The sequence below is a fragment of the Hemicordylus capensis genome, chromosome 1, assembly GCF_027244095.1.
Source record: "Hemicordylus capensis ecotype Gifberg chromosome 1, rHemCap1.1.pri, whole genome shotgun sequence".
Taxonomy (NCBI): Eukaryota; Metazoa; Chordata; class Lepidosauria; order Squamata; family Cordylidae; genus Hemicordylus; species Hemicordylus capensis.
Window position 1 is genome coordinate 75,141,695 of NC_069657.1, and position 20,645 is coordinate 75,162,339.

A 20,645-nucleotide genomic window follows, 5' to 3' on the forward strand; every position below is an offset into this window, starting at 1 on the left:
TGCCGGACCGGTTCTGCCCTGGTTGGTCCGGGTGGGGGGGTATTGCTTTAAGGGCGGGAGGGCTTGTTTACCCCTCCCGCGCCTCTTTGCCCCTGCCAGTGGCCGTAATCTACTGTAAAATTGGGGCGCTGGAAACCAGCCGCCCCAGCTTCCGCCGCGCCCCCCCCCCCCCGCGAGCAGATTAGAGAGAAAAAGGCTACTGCCTACAAGGAAAGGCTACTGCCGCCCTGCCGCCCCCCCACCCGCCGCCCCCCCACGAGTGCTCACCAAGTTAGAAGAACTTAGAGAGGAGCTCGCGAACAGAGCTCCTCTCTTATCGAAGCCTCCGGCCCAACCGGGGCCTTGGGCGCGTGCGCACGCGCGCTAGAGCTCTTTACCCTATAGAGCTTTTGCCGGAGGCCCGGTCTACCCGCCAGGAGGAAGGGCGGCAGTAGCCTTTCCTTGTAGGCAGTAGCCTTTTTTTCTCTAATCTGCTCGCGGGGGAGGGGGCGGCGGAAGCGGCGGAAGCGGCGGCGGCTGGGGCGGCTGGTTTCCAGCGCCCCAGTTTTACAGTAGATTACGGCCACTGGCGGGGGCAAAGAGGCGCGGGAGGGGTAAACAAGCCCTCCCCGCCCTAAAAGATAGTCTCCCCTTTGGTGCTGGTCCGGACTGCTCCGGACCATGCACATCACTAACTGGTACTCAGAGGCATCCTGCCTCTGAGGCTGCAAGTGGCCTATAGCCCTCCAGCTAGTAGCCGATGATAGACCTCTCCTCCATGGAATTATCCAAACCCCTCTTAAAGCCATCCAGGTTGCTGGCTGTCATCACATCTTGTGGCAGAGAATTCCACAAGTGGATTGTGTGTTGTGTGAAAAAGTACTTCCATTTGTTGGTCCTAGATTTCCTGGCAATCCATTTCATGGGATGACCCCTGGTTCTAGTGTTATGGGAGAGGGAGAAGAATTTCTCTCTATCCACTTTCTCCACACCATGCATGATTTTATAGACCTCTATCATGTCTCCCTGCAGTCATCTTTTTTCTAAACTAAAAAGCCGCAGGTGTTTTTAATTGAACTAGAACTAAAAACCCTAGTTTCCCAAAATGCTTTAACAAGATTAACAGAATTATCCTAAGCATATTTTATAATCATATCCTAAGTAAGTACCAACAAGTTCAATAGGACCTACTCTTTAGTAAGTATGTTTAGGATTCTGGCCTAATAATAAATCCACCAAGCTGAATCAGAACAAGAAAAGCAAAAAGTTACATCCACTTTGGACTGAGCCTGCCTCTTACCTATCTCAACTTTGTAATAATAATCTCCATTCTGTTTACTCATCCTAGATTATAGTTCACTCATATAAATACTTCTTTTAATTGGCAGTGCCAGTAAATACCTTGAACTACTTGCTCAACTTGAGAAATAAAATTGCTTCCTTTAAACATAAAGTTCTTCTCAAGGCAATTTGAGGTTTAGCGTTCCAAAGGCAGTCTCAGAACATCTATGTGCTCCGTGTTTGTGTGTGTGTGTGTGTGTGTGTGTGTGTGTGGTGTGAGAAATTAAATTTAACAAATCTAATCTACCTAAAAACACGAGTCCCTGTTCCAACGTTCACACAGTTAAGAAGCAAGGGCATTACATCTCTCCCCCAGTCCCAATTTTTGCAAGCCATTTAAAGTGAAGGTTTGACAGCATGCACGCTGTGTTGTTCTCCATACAGGTGTCCACTCCCACTTAATAGAGGCGCAAGGCTTAATCATTTGCCGGACGGCAACCAATAATGGGGAGCCAACCACACCGAGCACGGCAGGAAAAGACCTTCGAGGCAAGCAACCTTGTTATGGGGTGTGCATGAATATTAATGTTCTCTTCCTCCTCCTTCCTCTGCAAACGGTCAGGAGAGGTATATGGAGCTCCCCGCATAGCCTGCATAGCCCCTTCGAGCCCACAGAGTTGTCTTAGCCCGAGAAGAGCAGCACCGCGGCCATTACTCAGCTCAGGTACTAGCCGCACGCGTTAGTTCGAAGAAGACCCCAAGGAGGAAGTGGAATCTCACCCCAGCCAACTCCGGGGGCTTCCGAGGAGCAGCACCGCTCATCCCAGCCATCCCGCTTGCTCCGTCGCCTCCGTCCGCCATCTTAGGGAAACTGCTGCCAGTCTCCAAGCTAAGCCCCACCACCACAGCACAGCCCAACCGGAAACCAGCTGTGGGGGAGGGTGGGTTTTATAAAAACTTGACCCAACGCCCAGCCCCAAAACCCAGGCGAAACGGTCCTTGCCGGAACGTGAGCATGCGCGGGTGACGTGCGCATGCTCAGAACACCGTCTAACACTTGAACTGATCTGCAGGGGATATTCTGGAGGCTGTCTCTAGAACACACAGGAGGTTGGGGCGGGCAGCGTGGGGTGAAGTGGATCGTGTATAAAAATGGGAGGATGTTCACGTTTTTGCTTTCATCAGGAATCTAGTACGGGGAGTACCCCCACCAAGATCCATCAGAGCTGCAGTCTTACGTGCACGTGGGGGGTGGGGGAGTGGAGAAGTCCCATTTAACTTCGTGTGCTTACTTCCGGCTAAACAAATACATTGAAAGATCGGAGTACAGTTTTTAAGCAAATACTACCATGAGAAGTAGTACCCTAAATAGTAACAGATAAATATAGTTTATTATTCTCACTTTTTAACAAAAAAAATGCAAAGGGTTTTTAGTTTCTGAAGAAAAACCTGGACTCCTGTGGAAATTCGTGGCTATTATTTCCACCAATGGGAAACTGAAACTAAGAGATGATAATTGCCCAAGGACACTGAGCCTATAGTAGACACTGAGCTTGAAGGAAGGGCTGCCAATCTCAAATTAAGCCCTGCATTCTGCTCTACAGGTTTAGACTCTCTTGTCAATTTCACGTTATTAAATCTCATAAAGGTAAAGTTGTGCCCTTGAGTCGGTGTCGACTCCTGGCAACCACAGAGCCATGTGGTTTTCTCTGGTAGAATACAGGAGGGGTTTACCATTGCCTCCCTCTGTCATCAGCGTGAGATGATGCTTTTCAGCACCTTCCTCCTATATCGCTGCTGCCCGATATAGATGTTTCCCATAGTCCGGGAAACATACCAGTGGGGATTCGAACACCAGACTTTTCGGGTATGTTCAAAACAAGAGAAGAAGAGAAATGGTAGATACACTGTTCAGTAAGGATGGCAAAATGTTAAAGTGTGCTAAAGAGAAGGCAGAACTGCATAACTAGAGGAACATTGTGCAATCTTATTAAGCCTGAAGCATGGTTTTATGCAATTACTATTTAGATGGAATTGAGGGATGGGAAAAGGTTAAAGGTGAGGTGGTAGACTCTGGGAGCTCATCATACTGCAATTTTTTATTTTATTTTTAAGAGCATTTAAATACTAACCTTTTCTATTTAAAATTGATTGGTTGGTTGGTTGGTTGGTTGATTAAGTGCCGTAAAGTCAGAGTCAACTCTTAGCGACCACATACAGGTGAAACTCGGAAAATTAGAATATCTTGCAAAAGTCCATTAATTTCAGTAATGCAAATTAAAAGGTGAAACTGATATATGAGACAGACGCATTACATGCAAAGCGAGATAAGTCAAGCCTTAATTTGTTATAATTGTGATGATCATGGCGTACAGCTCATGAAAACCCCAAATCCACAATCCCAGAAAATTAGAATATTACATGGAATCAAGAAGACAAGGATTGAAGAATAGAACAATATCGGACCTCTGAAAAGTATACAGTGTACTGTGCTTGATTGGCCAGCAAACTCGCCTGACCTGACCCCATAGAGAATCTATGGGGCATTGCCAAGAGAAGGATGAGAGACATGAGACCAAACAATGTGGAAGAGCTGCATTGCCGCTAATGAAGCATCCTGGTCTTCCATAATACCTCATCAGTGCCATAGGCTGATAGCATCCATGCCACGCCGCATTGAGGCAGTAATTGCTGCAAAAGGGGCCCAAACCAAGTACTGAATACATATGCATGCTTATACTTTTCAGAGGTCCGATATTGTTCTATTCTACAATCCTTGTCTTCTTGGTTCCATGTAATATTCTAATTTTCTGGGATTGTGGATTTGGGGTTTTCATGAGCTGTATGCCATGATCATCACAATTATAACAAATTAAGGCTTGACTTATCTCGCTTTGCATGTAATGCGTCTGTCTCATATATCAGTTTCACCTTTTAATTTGCATTACTGAAATTAATGGACTTTTGCACGATATTCTAATTTTCCGAGTTTCACCTGTAGATAGATTCTCTCCAGGATGATTTGTCTTCATCTTGGCCTTTAAGGTTTCTCAGTGGTGCATTCATTGCTGTCATAATCAAATACATCCACCTTTCTGCTGGTTGTCCGCTTCTTCTCTTCCCTTCAACTTTCCCTAGCATTATGGACTTCTCAAAGGAGCTGAGTCTTTGCATAATGTGTCTGAAGTATGATAGTTTGAGCTTGGTTATATGTGCCTCGAGTGAAAATTCTGGATTGATTTGTTCAATGATCCATTGGTATGTTTTCCTGGCTGTCCATGGTATCCTCAAAAGTCTTCTCCAGGACCAAAGTTTTAAAGTGTCAATACTTTTTCTACCTTGCTTCTTCAAAGTCCAGCATCCATAGAGTGTCACGGGGGAAACTATTGTTAACCGCCCAGAGACGAAAGTTTGGGAAGGTGTACAAATTTGATAAATAAAAAAAATAAAATAAAATAAATAAAACCATTATCTGAACAATTGTAATCTTTGTAGGTGTAGACACGTCACGACATCTAAATATCCTTTCCAAGGCCTTCATTGCAACTCTACCAAGTGCTAGTCTGCGGCATAATATCAAATAACTTGATATTAAATTTGATTCATGGAATCAGTCATGTGAAAGAATACTAATTCAGCTAGTGATTTGGTAGATGAGTTGATAGACATAAAGTAGGCTGGGAATGGCTGTGATTATTCACTGGGTGGAGGTTGGTCTGTCCAAAAGCAGGCACAAGACGTGCTAAAGCAAATAGAAGAAGACATGCATATATACTCCACCTATATACTCCACCTACAGACATATCCATTCCAAACGTTTACCAAAGCTACCACTGGGCCATGCCTAATAATTATTTCTGCAGACGTCTTTGAGTGTAGATCACTAATAAATAGTTGTGCTGGCATAGCAACAGGAACATAGGAAGCTGCCATATACTGAGTCAGACCATTGGTCTATCTAGCTCAGTATTGTCCTCACAGACTGGCAGCAGCTTCTCCAAGGTTGCAGACAGGAATTTCTCTCAGTCTTATTTTGGAGAAACCAAGGAGGGAATTTGAAACCTTCTTCTCTTCCCAGAGTGACTCCATCCCCTGAGGGGAATATCTTACAGTGCTCTCATTTCTAGTCTCCCATTCATATGCAACCAGGGTGGACCCTGCTTAGCTAAGGGGACTAGTCATGCTTGCTACCACAAAACAAGCTCCCACAAGACCAGCTCCCACAAGACCAGCAATATATGTAGACTGGAGAGAAACAAGGTACACAAACACATTCTCTCTCTCTAGAAAAGCACTTTATTATTAAATAAGGTGTAATAATGCACCTGAAAAGTAGGCAACATTCTTTATGTCCTATCTTAAACCTCACTATCTTAAAAACATTTGCTGGGTCCTTGGAAGCAGGCAAGAAACCATTTAGTGTTTTCAAAGGAGAAAAGAGAAGAAAGAAAGAAAAAATAGTCAAATTTATCCGATGGTTCTAAAGATGCTACAGGTTCTGTTTTCACAAGGACCACTGAATTCAGCCAGCAGAAGGCAGTCCGCTGTAAGCACTTTCGATTGTCAATACTGAAATGGCATCACCAAACAAAAAAACCCCACCATCTCCATGTCACTGTTAAAGACACAGAGCAAATGAGATGTCAAATTGCAACCATTGCTGACAAGCAGGGAAAGTAATTCTCACATGGTTCCCTCAATTGGATATAATTGAATACCGAGTACAGACCTGCAGCTAGCTGGTGGCATGGTGTGTACAGTGGGTATAGGAAAGAATCACCCCCTTTGATAGACCATAAATTCTGGTTCCCTTACATCCTGAAATGAAAACACAAAGAAAATTCCCTTCACCAGCTGTACTTATCCAATGCAACCTATAACATCCAACTGAAAAACATCACAATTACAGTCCAGAAAAAGTGTCAGAAATAAAAAACAAGAATTACTGAGATTGAAAAAGGATCACCCCCCCAATGTCAATATTTTGTTGAACCACCTTTTGCTTTAATAACAGCCTTGAGTTTGTTGGGATACTTCTCTATCAACCTTGCACATCTAGACGGAGCAATATTTGCCCACTCCTCCATACAGAACTGTTCAAGTTCGGTCACATTGGATGGTAGGTGTTGGTGGACTGCTATCTTCAAATCTCTCCACAGATTTTCTATGGGATTTAGGTCTGGGCTCTGACTGGGCCACATGAGGACGTTCACTTTTTTCTCCTTCAGCCACTGTGTGGTCAATTTTGCTGTGTGCTTCGGATCATTGTCATGTTGAAAGGTGAATCTTCTGCCCATCCTCAACTGTCTGGCAGAGGGTAGCAGGTTTTCTTCCAGAATCTGACGGTATTTTGCCCCATCCATTTTTCCTTCTACCCTAACGAAGGCCCCAGTCCCTGAGGCAGAGAAACACCCCCACAACAGGTTGCTGCCACCTCCATGCTTCACTGTAGGTATGGTGTGTTGTGGATGGTGAGCTGCGTTGGATTTACGCCAAGTGTACTGTTTGGTGTTGAGGCCAAATAGTTCAATCTTGGTCTCATCTGACCATAAGACCTTTTTCCATTTGGCATCAGAATCTTCAAAGTGCCTTCTGGCAAAGCTCAAACGAGCTTTAATGTGGCCTTTCTTGAGAAGTGGCTTTCTCCTTGCGACCCTCCTGAACAAGCCACATCTGTGGAGCGCTCGTGAAATTGTTGTCACATGCACAGAACAACCACTCATTGCCATGAAGTCCTTTAACTCCTTCAGAGTGGCCATTGGCCTCTTGGTAACCTCTCTTACCAGTTTCCTCCTTGCTCTTCCATCCAGTTTGGAGGGCCGACCGGATCCAGGGAGGATAGCAGTCCACCAACACCTACCATCCAATGTGACCGAACTTGAACAGTTCTGTATGGAGAAGTGGGCAAATATTGCTCCATCTAGATGTGCAAGGTTGATAGAGAAGTATCCCAACAGACTCAAGGCTGTTATTAAAGCAAAAGGTGGTTCAACAAAATATTGACATTGGGGGGGTGATCCTTTTTCAATCTCAGTAATTCTTGTTTTTTGTCTCTGACACTTTTTCTGGACTGTAATTGTGATGTTTTTCAGTTGGATGTTATAGGTTGCATTGGATAAGTACAGCTGGTGAAGGGAATTTTCTTTGTGTTTTCATTTCAGGATGTAAGGGAACCAGAATTTAAGGTCTATCAAAGGGGGTGATTCTTTCCTATACCCACTGTACCTGCCACACCAAAAAAATTATCTTCCCTCCCTAGCTTCACTACTGTTTTCACTGAACATTTTATAACCTGACTTCTGACTTAACCTAATCCCTGACTTCTGCAATCCCGACACCACCACCACCACCCCCAATTTTTTTTGAGACTGGTTACAGGCCTGATTGAATAGTCCTTTCTATTATAATTCTTAAGACTACCTTGGATTTCTAGCACTTTGGAAGTGCATAGAAAAATGCTTTCTTTCCTAACCAAGGATCACCAGCCTTCTGCTAATACCTTTGCACTTAAAATTGAAAAATTAAAATTCCACCTTTTTTCTTTCTTTTGTTGCCTTTGTTTTATGGCTTTCACACCATCCCAGATGGATCAGATGAAGTGAACTTTTGCCACAAAAGTTTATGCTACAATAAATGTTTGTCTTTAGAGTGCCACAAGATACATTGTTGTTCCCAGCAATTAGGGCTACTATACTAGTCTTCAAGTGGGCTTTGGCACCCTTAAAAGCTTTATCCAGCAACAACTCAGGATACTGTGGGTTACATTCCAGAGGACCCCATGAATAACAGTTAGGATTTTGACCTACTGATTCTTCCAAAACATCAACCCTCCAAAAGCATGACAGGATGTATTTGAAACTCACAGGAGTTTCAAAAGCAGTTTGTGATAGGCCTACTGTTTTGAGAAAACAGTCAGAAGTAATGCTGTTCACCTCAAGTAGCTCTCTGGATTGTACCTGTGGAGTGCACACTCATACTTTCTCCACTTGTTGCAGCATTACTAGGGATGATGGAGCAAATCTTCCTGTGTGGGTTTCAGACTTGCTGACACTGAACAAGAAGCAGATACTATACACCTACAGATAATTGGTAGGCAAGAGGATGCGGAGTGGGAGTTGTTTATGAGTTCATTCCTTAACCTTCCTGACCAGCACTCAGTAACCACCTTTAGTGTTGCTAAATTTTGTTCCATGGCATGTAGAGTTCAACATGAGTTAACCTTAAATTTTAATTAATCTGTGGTTGTACAATCTTAGCATTTAGTTTAGCAACCTAAACTAAGTGTTGTTTTTGCTGGTTTTTTTATACTGCCTACTCTTCAGTTGTGTGAATTGTTTTATGTGTTCAGCTGGTCAAAGACCGAAGCAAAATATCGATTGATTTATTCCTTAACCTTCTGCTTCTTCTTTATCTACTGTAGCTTACCGGCGAAGCGGAACCTAATTAGTCTCACCTCCGACTTAAATCCTATTTCCTTCTCCTCGCGAGTTCTTTATAGAGATAGGAAAACACTAGAGTGATACACAACCTGATGTTCTGTTTGGTGGACTGTTCTTCCTCCATCCCCTCAGGGGGGAAAAACTGTAGGAAGAAAACGATGCATATCCAGCGTTTCTCAGAGCTGTGATTGGAAAGCAGGCATGTCCCGCTGCCCAATCCAACAAACAAAAACAAAAAAATACTTTGCAAAAAGATGGCTTTGCGCTCTTTCTAATTCGGATCTCATTCTGTGTGGAAAATGTAAATTATTTGAGTTGGGTTTTTTTAATACAACATGTTAAAGCTCAAGGTGTCTGCATGTAACCGAGCGCAGCATCTGAAGTAGGAGGAGGAGCGATATTACTAGAATGACTTTTCCTTCAACCTACGGAGTGTTCCATTCTATGGGGGATTTTTAGCTAGCCTCAGCCCCACCTTTGACCTGCAATAGTAACAGTGGACTACGTTGCAGGGCTGTCGTAAGCTTTTTCTCAGCCTCAGCATCCCACCCTTCATTTTGAAGACAACATTTCAAGAGGAGGACCCCATGAATAACTGTTAGGTTTTGACCTACTGATTTTTCTGATATATTGGCACAAGAATTTGCTGATATTGGCGCAAGGATTTGCACTGGCAGGTTGACGGTTAAACGTTTGCAAAAAAATTAAAAAAAAAATAAAAAAAAGCAAGGTCGCATTTCTCACATGAAACAGGCCCTGAAATATAAATTGCAGGAAACTGCTGTTTTGTGGCCGGGGAGGAACGAGTTGTTGAGAATCCACAGCTATGTTACAATACAGGATTTCTGCATTCTTTTCTATGGGCGGGGGAAAATGGCTCCTCCAATGCAAACCTGGAAACTCCCTTTCCAGATAATGAGGTTGGCTATCTGGTATATGTGAGCCTGCTAAACTGTCGCGTAAACGCTTCCTGCCTTTTAAAGAGACAGACGTGGAAGCGAAGGGGGAAGTCGGCGGTGCGCCGCCTGCCTGGCAGAGCCGGTGACGGTTAGTGCGCGCCCGTGGCATGGATGGATGTTTCTCAGGCAGACGAAAATGCTGAGGCTGACGACCGGGTTGCTTGCCGCCGCCGCTCTGATTGCAGTGCTAGTGGACTGGTACAGCCCTTCGGGGCAACAGCAGCAGCCGCCGCTGGTGCAAGCCCGCTCCTTCTCTCTTGATCCAGTACCTGGACCCGAGGCCAACAACCTCTTCTGGATAGTTCAGGCGAGTCGAGGCGGGACCAAGCTTAGACAGACTGTGAATGAATTCAGTGATTTTCGGGTAGAAATCGGGCGCCCGTGGAAGAGAGGAAGAACCCCGCTGCATCATTACTTTTGGTTAAACGATAATATGAACTAATGTTCTGTATATCTACATACACACACACTTCATAGAGAGAGAGAGAGAGAGAGAGAGAGAGAGAGAGAGCTCCTTTAGCATTAGATCTCGGCTTGTGAGAAACATGTCTTTCTTTTTCTCAAAATCTGGGAAACGTTGGAAAGGAATATTGACTAAACATCTGATTAGGAAAATGCAGATTATTGCTGTGGGGTAAATAAAGTGGCAAATGGTTAGTTTTTCTGCCGACTGAAAGCAGGCAATCATGTTAATTCATTGAGTTAATTCTAGATTCACCTGGCCATACTTGCAACAAATCGAAGAGGCAGGGGCATTACTATAATAGGGCAAGGGGAGACAGTTGTCTGGGGGCCCACTGCCTTGGGGAGCCCCCCAGAGGCAAGTCACATGACTGACTCCCCCAGCCACGCACCCACCTGGGCTTCCTTCAGTTGTATTCATCCTCCAAAACTGATGTGAGTGTTAAGACCTGGAACTACCAGAACAGCATGTCTTTCTCTAGTACCATTAAATGGCTTGCATCATCGTCCAACCTTGCTACGCCCCTGGAAGAGGTTAATGTACCACACCAAGCCTATAGTAATGTGCAGTGCTCTGGTGAATATATCAGGAATGGCAGTGCAGGCCCCTATGATTGGATAATGATAGGGCAGCCAGTTTTTCTTTTAACAAATAGGCTGTGCTAATTTCCATTTTAACATACGTTTAAAGCTGCTATATTTCTTGTTTTTAGTCTGGTGAAATGTCTATAGTTACTGGTTGTGAAATTAAATTATTAATACTTCAAGCCCTACTCTATTTCAACAGTAATTGCTTTATCAAAATATTTATCAAAATATTTGGGGCGGTTTCTATGAATACTTTGTCAACTATTCCGTTCTTTGGTCACTCTTTCAGCCAGGGCTGTCCTTAGGGCATGGCAAGCAGGGCAACCACCCCGGGGCCCTGCTCTTTTAACCCCCATTAGAATTAATTGGAAGGCACTTGCGGATTTGCCCCAGGCCCCCCACCCACCCGGGCTCTCTAAGGTCAGTCCTGCTTTCAGCCTCCTATTTGTTTTCTGCTTGCAGGTATCAGATTTGCACATCAGTAAGTTTCTGGATCCCAAACGAGCTCCTGAATTTGAAAAGTTCTGCACTGAAACAATTCCTATAATTCAACCAGCTCTTGTTTTAGCAACAGGTGAGTTGTCTCCTTCTTCCCATCCTTGCCTCCCAACCTTAACTTCCACCGAAGTCTGGGGCTCTAAGGCCATTAATAATGCTCGTTAGAGCTGGAACGGAAAGAAAAAATTATAGTATTTTCACCAAATAAGGGAACTCAACATATAGCTGGATTCTGCTAATAACAAAAGTCCTCATCTCCACTAATTTCCCATTCACAAAGTCTGACCATATTGCTTCAATCTTGCCTGGATTCAACTTCATTTCATTTTCACCTACCCAGTTACCTCATGTATACACCCTCTTGAATCTTAACATCTGCCAGCAACAGGGGCGTAACTACAAGTCTTGTAACTACAAGTCAAGGTTGACTCAGCCTTCCATCCTTCCGAGGTCGGTAAAATGAGTACCCAGAATGTTGGGGGCAATATGCTAAATCATTGTAAACCGCTTAGAGAGCTCCGGCTATAAAGCGGTATATAAATGTAAGTGCTACTGCTATTGCTACTATTAGGCAAGGGGAGGCGGCTGCCTGGGGTCCCCCAAGCCTCGAGGCCCCCCCCCAGGCAAGTCACATGACTATATATTGTGAAGTGTGTGTGTATCAGTGAGGGGCCCATTTTAAAATTTTGTCTCTGGGCCCACTCCAGCCTTGTTACGCCCCTGGCCAGCAAAGCCCTGTTACAGGTCCCCTCCCTTCTGAGGTGATATGGGTGATGCCCTGTCTGGAACACTTTGCCTGTTTTCTTTCCTCCTTGTGTTTAGGAGTTCATTTTCAGAACATTTTAATTGCTTAATTGTTTTTACCTCATCCTGTTGTTTTAGCTTGTGGTTTGCTTATGTTTTAATATGTTTATTCTAAGAATTTTATCTTGCTGTATGCTGCTTCAGGGACTATGTTTGGTCAGGAAGTGGGGTGAGGAAAAAGACAGGGAGTAAATGAGAATACAGGACCAGACTGGATGAAAAAGTGGTGGGTAACTGCACTGCACTTGAAATCTTCCCAGTCTCAAATAGGGGCTTTCTATAAATAGGACCCATCCACCCCAGTCCTGCTGTGCTGACTCATCATGGCGGGGGGAGGGGTTTGTTCCTGGGAGGGATGAGTGAAGTACACCAGGAGATATACTCTCAGTAGGTCACCCAAGGTGCAAAGGTCATCCCAGCTACCCAGCTAAAGCAAGCAGGCACCTATATTGGGCAGCAGCGAAATAGGAAGGACTTTAGCGGCAATGACAAACACATTATTTCATACTGTGCAGGAGAAGGCAATGATAAACCACTCTTCTATTTTACCAAGAAAACCACATGGATAGACAAAACAGAATGATAGTTGATGTAGTGCCGGATGTTGGGACCCTCTGGTCAGATGGTACTCAACATGCTAGTGAGGAAGAACTGAGGATCTCTCAGAGTACTGATGGTGTTTATGACACGGTTAGGCTAAAGCCATTTGGACGTCTAGCGGTTGATTTTGCCATGTGAGAAAAGCAAATCTGCTCTGACAGCTGCCTACACTATGTGCATCATTTTCTTTGTCCAGATAGGAACCATGCTCTACACACACACCCACACACACCCCTATCAATGAAAACAACTCAGCCCTTATTAATCTCATCCTTCGACTAGCAGCAGGAAGCATAGTAGCAGGCCTATTGATCTCACTAACAATCCAACCAATCAAAACTACAATAACCATGTCTACTATAACAAAATTCTCCACAATAATTGTGGAACATAAGAAGCATGGATATGGGAAAGCTCGACACAGTGAATGATTAAATGAATCAACTACAGACTGACACCTTGAGCATCAGCAAATTAAAATAGACTGGAATTGGATACTTTCAGTCAGAAAATCATACTGTTTACTACTCAAGACACAAAAAACAAAGAAGGAATGGTGTTGCTTTCATAGGAAGGATATAGCAATGACAGAACTTGGGTACAATGCAGTCAGCGATCAACTAATATCAATTAGATTTTGTGGACAATCCTTTAACATGACAGTTTTTCAAGTCTATGCCCTAACGACTGATCCAGAAGAAGAGGAAGCTGATGAGTATTATGCTCAAGTACAGACTGAAACTGACAGAACATGCAAGCAAGATGTGATGCTGGTGGTTGGAGACTGCAATGCCAAAGTTGGAAAAGGTAAGGAGGAAAATATAGCTGGACTGTATGGCCTGGGAAACAGAAATGAAGCAGGAGAACAACTTATTAGTTTTCTGCCTAGCCAATGATCTCTTCATTGCTAACACATTATTCAAACAACCAAAGCGGTGCATATACACATGGACATCACCAGATCGAGTACACAGAAATCGAATTGATTACATTATTGGTGCAAGGAGGTGGAAGAGCTCAGTTATAAGAGCAAAGACATGGCCAGGGGCCAATTGTGGAACAGATCATGAACTGCTCATGTGCAAGTTCCAAGTCAAACTGAAGTGGGGAAACAAAGCTATCCAGTTTCCATGATATGATCTTGTGAATGTACCCACAATTTTCAAGGAGAACATCAGAAACCACTTTGAAGTTCTGAACCTCATTGATAGGGAACCAGAGGACCTGTGGGATGAAATCAAAGAAGTTAAGGGAGAATGTGAAAAGAGACTGCCAAACACCAAGAAACGGAAGAAAGCAAAATGGATGTCAGAACGGACAGTGGAAATTGCCCAGAAGAAGAGAGAAGCCAAAGTCAAGAAAGATAAAAGACCTCAGGGATCTGTACTGGGACCAGTGCTTTTTAATTTATTCATAAATGATCTAGAAGTAGGGATAAGCAGCGAGGTAGCCAAATTTGCAGATGATACCAAACTCTTTTGGGTAGTGAAATCCCAAACGGTTTGTGAGGAGCTCCAAAAGGATCTCTCCAAACTGGGTGAGTGGGCGACAAAGTGGCAAATGCGGTTCAGTGTTGGCAAGTGTAAGGTGATGCACATTGGGATGAAAAACCCCAACGTCAAGTATACGCTGATGGGATCTGAGCTGTGGGTGACTGACCAGGAGAGGGATCTTGGGGTCGTGGTGTGCAGCTCGTTGAAAGTGTCGACTCAATGTGCAGCAGCTGTGAAAAAGGCCAATTCCATGCTAGTGATCATTAGGAAGGGAATTGAAAATAAAACGGCTAATATTATAATGTCCTTATACAACTTGGAGTACTGTGTACAATTCTGGTCACCACATCTAAAAAAGGACATTGTAGAACTGGGAAAGGTGCAGAAGAGGGCAACCAAGATGATCAGGGGCCTAGAGCACCTTTCTTATGAGGCAAGACTACAACACCTGGGGCTTTTTAGTTTAGAAAAAAGACGATTGCGGGGAGACATGATAGAGGTCTATAAAATCATGCATGGTGTGAAGAAAGTGGATAGAGAGAAATTCTTCTCCCTCTCCCATAACTCTAGAACCAGGGGTCATCCCATGAAATTGATTGCCGGGTAATTTAGGACTAGGAAACGGAAGTATTTTTTCATACATTGCATAATCCGCTTGTGGAATTCTCTGTCACAAGATGTGGTGACAGCCAACAACCTGGATGGCTTTAAGAGGGGTTTGGATAACTCCATGGAGGAGAGGTCTATCATCGGCTACTAGCTAGAGGGCTATAGGCCACCTCCAGCCTCAAAGGCAGGATGCCTCTGAGTACCAGTTGCAGGGGAGTAGCAGCAGGAGAGAGGGCATGCCCTCAACTCCTGCCTGTAGGCTTCCAGCGGCATCTGGTGGGCCACTGTGTGAAAGAGGATGCTGGACTAGATGGGCCTAGGCCTGATCCAGCAGGGCTGTTCTTATGTTATGTTCTTAAGGAACTTAATAGGGAATTTCACAAAGCTGTAAGAAGAGACAAGGAGCAGTACTACATTGACCTAGAGGATGGAAATAGATAACGGGAAAACAAGGAAAGTTTTCCAAAAAATATCTGAACTTAGGAGGTTCCAACCTTGAACTGGTATGTTAAGGGATTATTTAATTTATTATTATTTCTTGTTTACACAGTCAGATGTTATTGACTGGTTTGTTTTATCCAGACATCGAGTCTTTCCCAAGGACCTGGGATGCCAGAATTTTATTGTCAGTTGTTATAGATATTGTTGCAGAATATAGGCTGTTCCCAGTAAAGCTGCTTTTTGTAACTGTCTGATGGTGATTTCTGTGGCCCCTATGGTGCTGAGGTGCTCTTCAAGGTCTTTTGGAATTGCACCCAGGGCGCCAATTACCACTGGGATTATTTTGGTCTTTTTCTGCCACAGCCTTTCAATTTCAGTTTGTAGATCTTTGTATTTGGTGATTTTTTCTATTTCTTTTTCTTCTATTCTGCTATCCCCTGGTATTGCTATGTCAATTATTTTGACTTGTTTTTCTTTCTTCTCGACTACAGTTATATCTGGTGTATTATGTGGCAGATGTTTGTCTGTTTGTAGTTGGAAGTCCCATAATATTTTTACATCTTCATTTTCTACCACTTTTTCAGTTTTATGGTCCCACCAATTTTTGGCTACAGGTAGCTTGTATTTTTTGCAGATGTTCCAGTGTATCATCCCTGCTACCTTGTCATGCCTTTGTTTGTAGTCACTCTGTGCGATCTTTTTACAACAGCTAATTAGGTGGTCCACGGTTTCATCTGCTTCTTTACAAAGGCGGCACTTGCTGTTTGTGGTTGACTTTTCTACTTTTGCTCTTATTGCATTTGTTCTTAGTGCCTGTTCTTGCGCAGCCAGTATTAAACCCTCTGTTTCTTTCTTCAAGTTGCCATTCTTAAGCCATTGCCAGGTCTTGGTGATGTCTGATTTTCCACTTATATTGTGCAAATATTGACCATGCAGGGGCTTATTTCTCCATTTTTCTGCTCGGTTCTTGACTTGTTCTTTCTTGTAAGCCTGCTTTGTTTCTTTGGTGTTGAATAGTTTCTCGTTCCTGACCATTTGAAGTGCATCTTCTTCACTGTCCTTGATATATTCTTCAAGGCCTCTTTTCTCCTCCTCTACTTTTTGATGGACTTGCAGCATTCCTCTTCCACCTGAGCTGCGAGGGAGGTATAGCCTATCGACATCACTGCGGGGGTGCAGAGCATGATTGATGGTCATGATTTTCCTGGTCTTGTGATCCAGAGTCTCTAGCTCTGCCTGGGTCCAGTCTATTATTCCTGCAGTATATCTGATAACAGGTATAGCCCAGGTGTTTATGGCTTGTATGGTGTTCTCGCCATTGAGTTTGGACTTGAGGATTTTTCTAACTCTCCTGATGTATTCACTTCCAATTTTTCTTTTAACTTCAATGTGTGCGATGTTATCAGCCTGGAGAATGCCCAAGTATTTGTAAGGTTCTTTCTCTTCCAGGTTCTTGATCTTGCTTCCATTGGGCAGTTCTATTCCTTCTGTTTTTCTTATTTTCCCTCTGTTCATTATTAATGCAGCACACTTGTCTAGTCCAAACTCCATTGCTATTTCGCTACTGAATATATGGACAGTGCTTAGCAGTGATTCGATTTCTGACGGGGACTTTCCATACAACTTCAGATCGTCCATGTACAGCAGATGGTTGATTTGACTTGATGTTTTAGACGTTTGGTATCCGAGGCCTGTTTTGTTTAGTATTTGTGAAAGTGGAGGCATGGCGATTACAAACAACAGAGGGGATAGTGAGTCCCCTTGGAAAATGCCTCTTCTAATGCTAACCTGTCCAAGTGTCTCACCATTGATTGTTAAATGTGTACTCCACATGCTCATTGCTTTTTAAAAATAAATATGAATGTTTTTGCTGACACCAGTTGTTTCTAAACATTTTAGTATCCATGTGTGAGGCAATGAATCAAAGGCTTTCGTGTAGTCAATCCGTGCAACACTTAGATTTGTTTTTCTTCTCTTGCAATTTTCTAAAATCATTTTGTCAATCAGCAGCTGGTCTTTTGTGCCTCTGGTGTTCGGGCAATTTCCTTTCTGTTCAACTGGAAGCTGTTTGTTAGTTAATAAGTGTTGCATGACTTCATCTGCTATTATTCCAGTTAATAATTTGAACACGGTTGGCAGGCAGGTTATCGGTCTATAATTACTTGAAACTGCACCTTTTGCTGGGTCTTTCATGATGAGATGAGTTTTCCCAGTTGTTAGCCATTGTTCAATATCACCTCCTTGCAAAATGTGATTGAACTGTTTTGATAGTTGTTTATGAAGGCTTGTTAGGTGTTTAAGCCAAAAGCCATGCAGTTCATCGTTGCCTGGAGCAGTCCAATTTTTAATTTTCTTTGCTCTTTCACTTATTAATTCTGGTGTTATTATTAGATCTTGCATTTGTTGGTTACATTTTTTCACCTCTTTCATCCAGCCTGCTTTTTTATTATAATCTATTGGATTGTCCCATAATTTCCCCCAGAATTACACTGTGTCTTCTTTATTTGGTGTTTCTAGGTTTCTTGCAATTTCTCCTTCTATGCTTTGGTAGAAACGTCTCTGATTCGACTGGAATTGGAGATTCTGCCTGTGTTGTGTAATTCTGGCTTCATACCTGCTAATCTTCTTTGACACTGCTGTTATTTGCTGCTTTATTATTTCCAGGACTTCTCTAATTTTCCTTGAATCTAGATGGTATTTTTGGATCAGATACTGTTTGGTGTTTGCATTCTTCAGCTTCTTGTCTTTCATATCTTTCAATTTACTAGCATCTGATCTAAGCCTGGCGATTTTATTTTCTAATCTAACCTTCCATTTAGGTGATGTACTGCTTTCTTTTTTGACAGGTCCACTGATCTTATATCCGAGCTCTTGTGTTGTTATTGTTGCTGCACTGTGCATTAGTTGGTTTGTTTCTTGCAAATTCTTGGTTGTTATCTCTGCAAGTGCAGCATTGACATCTTTTAATGCCTGAGCGAGTTGTTTTTTGGCAACTGTTTTTAGAGCTGGAAGTCGAACTCTGGTGGTTGTTTGGTTCATGTGTTCAGTTATTTTTTGCTTTAGTTCTTGTTGCTTTTCTGTTAAACGGCATTTGGGTTTTCGAGGTGAAGGCAAAGGGGTGGTTGCCCGGTTTTGATTTTGAAACAGTTCAGTAACAGTGGCATCCTCGATTTCCAACACCTCCTCCATCTGCACCTGAGCAACTTCTTCCATTGGTGGTAATTCTTCTTCCATATCTTGAGCCTGTGTTGCTCTTTGCAGTTCTTCCAGCTCAACTCCTGTGAATACTTTATTTCTTATTATGAATCTTCTCTGGTCTGCTAGCCTTTGTTCTGTGATTTCTGTATCTGGATGCTTCTCTTTCCAAATTTGGTACATTCTTTTTAAATAACCTCTTCTAGTTGGACTAGACTTGTAATAGCAGATCATTATTTCCTTGTTGGCATTTTTCGTATATTTTTTTCGGTTAAGCGACGTTTCTTCCAGTAACTTTGCTGTCTTCAGCCCTGGTTGCTCAACTGAAGATCCTGAGTCCTGTTGCCCACTTCCCACCAGATGTCCAGGGACTATAGCACCTGGCGCGGTCCTTGTTGACCCGGGCGACGACCGATCCGGTATAGATTTATTAAAGTTACGTCTCACCATATTGTTGATGGGAGAGGCACTCTTTGTCTGGCTCCTCTGGTGAGACCTGTCCAGTATGGTTGGACCTCTGGCATAGCTCTCACCTTCCTCAGAGCACACAAGCCCCACAACCACGCCAAGGTAGTGCCTCACTGGGGGAAGGGATTATTATTATTATTATTATTATTATTATTATTATTAAAAATTATACCCCGCCCCTCCAGTGCGGTACTGCTCTGGGCAGCTCACAACAATAAGATAGACACAATATAGACACAAGATACAATAAAAACAATATAATTAACTAAATTAAACAAGAAAAGAAAAAAAGAATAAGAAAAAAATTGTCAGATTAAAAACCAAAATCATTAGGTTCAAAATAAAAAAGAAAATTATAAAAAGGTAAAGAAGCTATAAAACCTACCAGCTATAACAAAAAAATAATAATGGAGCATTAAAAAGCCTCCTTAAAAAGGTGTGTGTTAAGATTTTTTAAAAAACACTGAGGATACCAAAAGACAGATAGTAAGAGAGATGGAAGGAGTATACTGAAAATCTATAGAGGAGGGTCGTCAACATCCAAGATACTCTAGAAGATATTCCCTACTTGCAAGAACCTCTAGTACAGGAAGTTGAAGTTAGATCAGCACACCGGTCATTACCAAATCGGCTGCCTACAGGAATTGATTGGAAAGCTACAGAAATATGGCAGGCAACACAAGAAGAATCAGTCAAGGCTCTAAGCAAACTATGCCAGCGAATCTGGAGAACAACACATGGCTAACAAAGTGGAAGAGGTCAGCCTACATACCCATACCAAAGAAAGGAGACTTAACAAATTGTGCAAACCATCGCACAATATCCTTAATATCACATGCTAGCAAAAGAATGCTCAGGATTATCCAATGCAGATTAGAGCCCTACGTGGCAAGGGAAATGTTCAAGCTGGTTTCAGAAAAGGCAGAGGAACAAGAGACATTATTGTTGATGCACACTGGATAACTGAGAAAGCCAAAGAATACCAGAAATAAGTCAATATGTGCTCTATTGACTACAGAAAAGCCTTCAATTGCGTCGACCATGTCAAGTTGTGGAATATCCTTAGGAAAATGTGTGTCCCAGAACATCTCATTGTTCTCATGAGAAAGCTATACACAAGACAAAAAGCCACAGTCCAGACGGAACATGGTGAAACAGACTGGTTCCAGATCGGCAAAGGGCAGGAGTAAGACAAGGCTGTATACTTTCTCCTTCTTTATTCAATTTATATGTTGAACATATACTGAGAGAAGCTGGATTGGAAGAAGATCCAATGATCCGGCTGAACGGCTTAGGTACAGGTTACCTTCTTCAGTCTGATCCCCACCACACACTAAGATCGTCTGAGAAGGTCCGGATCCAGTTGCCACCAGCTTGTCTGGTGGCGACCCAGAGGCGGGCCTTCTCTGTAGCCGCTCCTGGACTGTGGAATGCGCTCCCTGCAGACATCCATAATTTGAATTCTTTATTGGAATTTAGGAGAGCCCTAAAGACCTACTTGTTTGGCCTGGCCTTCCAGTGCTCTTAAATTGTTAAAGGGTCTTTGATGTTTGTGAACTGCCCTGAGTTATTTTGTAAGGGTGGTCTAAAAATCAATCAAACAAACAAACAATTTGCAGATTCTAGTAATGAAAGTCAAGGAGCAGAGTGAAAAAATGAGACCATGCCTAAAGAAGACTAAACAAATGACAACGGGTACAGCAACCAGCCTCTGAATTGATAATGAAGACATCGAAGTGGTGGATAGCTTCTGCCTTTTAGGATCGACCATCAACAGTAAAGGATCCAGCAGTCAAGAAATAGACCACAGGCTAGCACTTAGTAGGGTT

General features: G+C 43.0%; 2 protein-coding genes across 10 annotated transcripts in view; one reads left to right on the plus strand and one right to left on the minus strand.

Annotated features, from left to right (window-relative positions):
• UBR1 (ubiquitin protein ligase E3 component n-recognin 1) overlaps positions 1-2,259 on the minus strand; it is a 183,595-nt gene extending 181,336 nt beyond the window's left edge. For all 4 annotated transcript variants that reach the window (XM_053271283.1, XM_053271299.1, XM_053271291.1 and 1 more), the window contains exon 1: positions 2,041-2,259. In XM_053271283.1, the coding sequence (XP_053127258.1) occupies positions 2,041-2,121 (81 nt within the window). In that variant the 5' untranslated portion in view covers positions 2,122-2,259. The remainder of the gene's footprint in view (positions 1-2,040) is intronic.
• Positions 2,260-8,796: 6,537 nt separating this feature from the next.
• TMEM62 (transmembrane protein 62) overlaps positions 8,797-20,645 on the plus strand; it is a 44,241-nt gene continuing 32,392 nt past the window's right edge. For 2 of the 6 annotated variants that reach the window (XR_008313872.1, XR_008313873.1), the window contains exons 1-2: positions 8,797-9,965; positions 11,171-11,282. Coding sequence is in view for 4 of the 6 variants with exons in the window: in XM_053286106.1 (XP_053142081.1) it covers positions 9,774-9,965; positions 11,171-11,282 (304 nt within the window). In the remaining 2 variants the exon portion in view is untranslated. The remainder of the gene's footprint in view (positions 9,966-11,170; positions 11,283-20,645) is intronic. The other 4 variants (XM_053286106.1, XM_053286108.1, XM_053286110.1 and 1 more) reach the window with 3 other exon arrangements.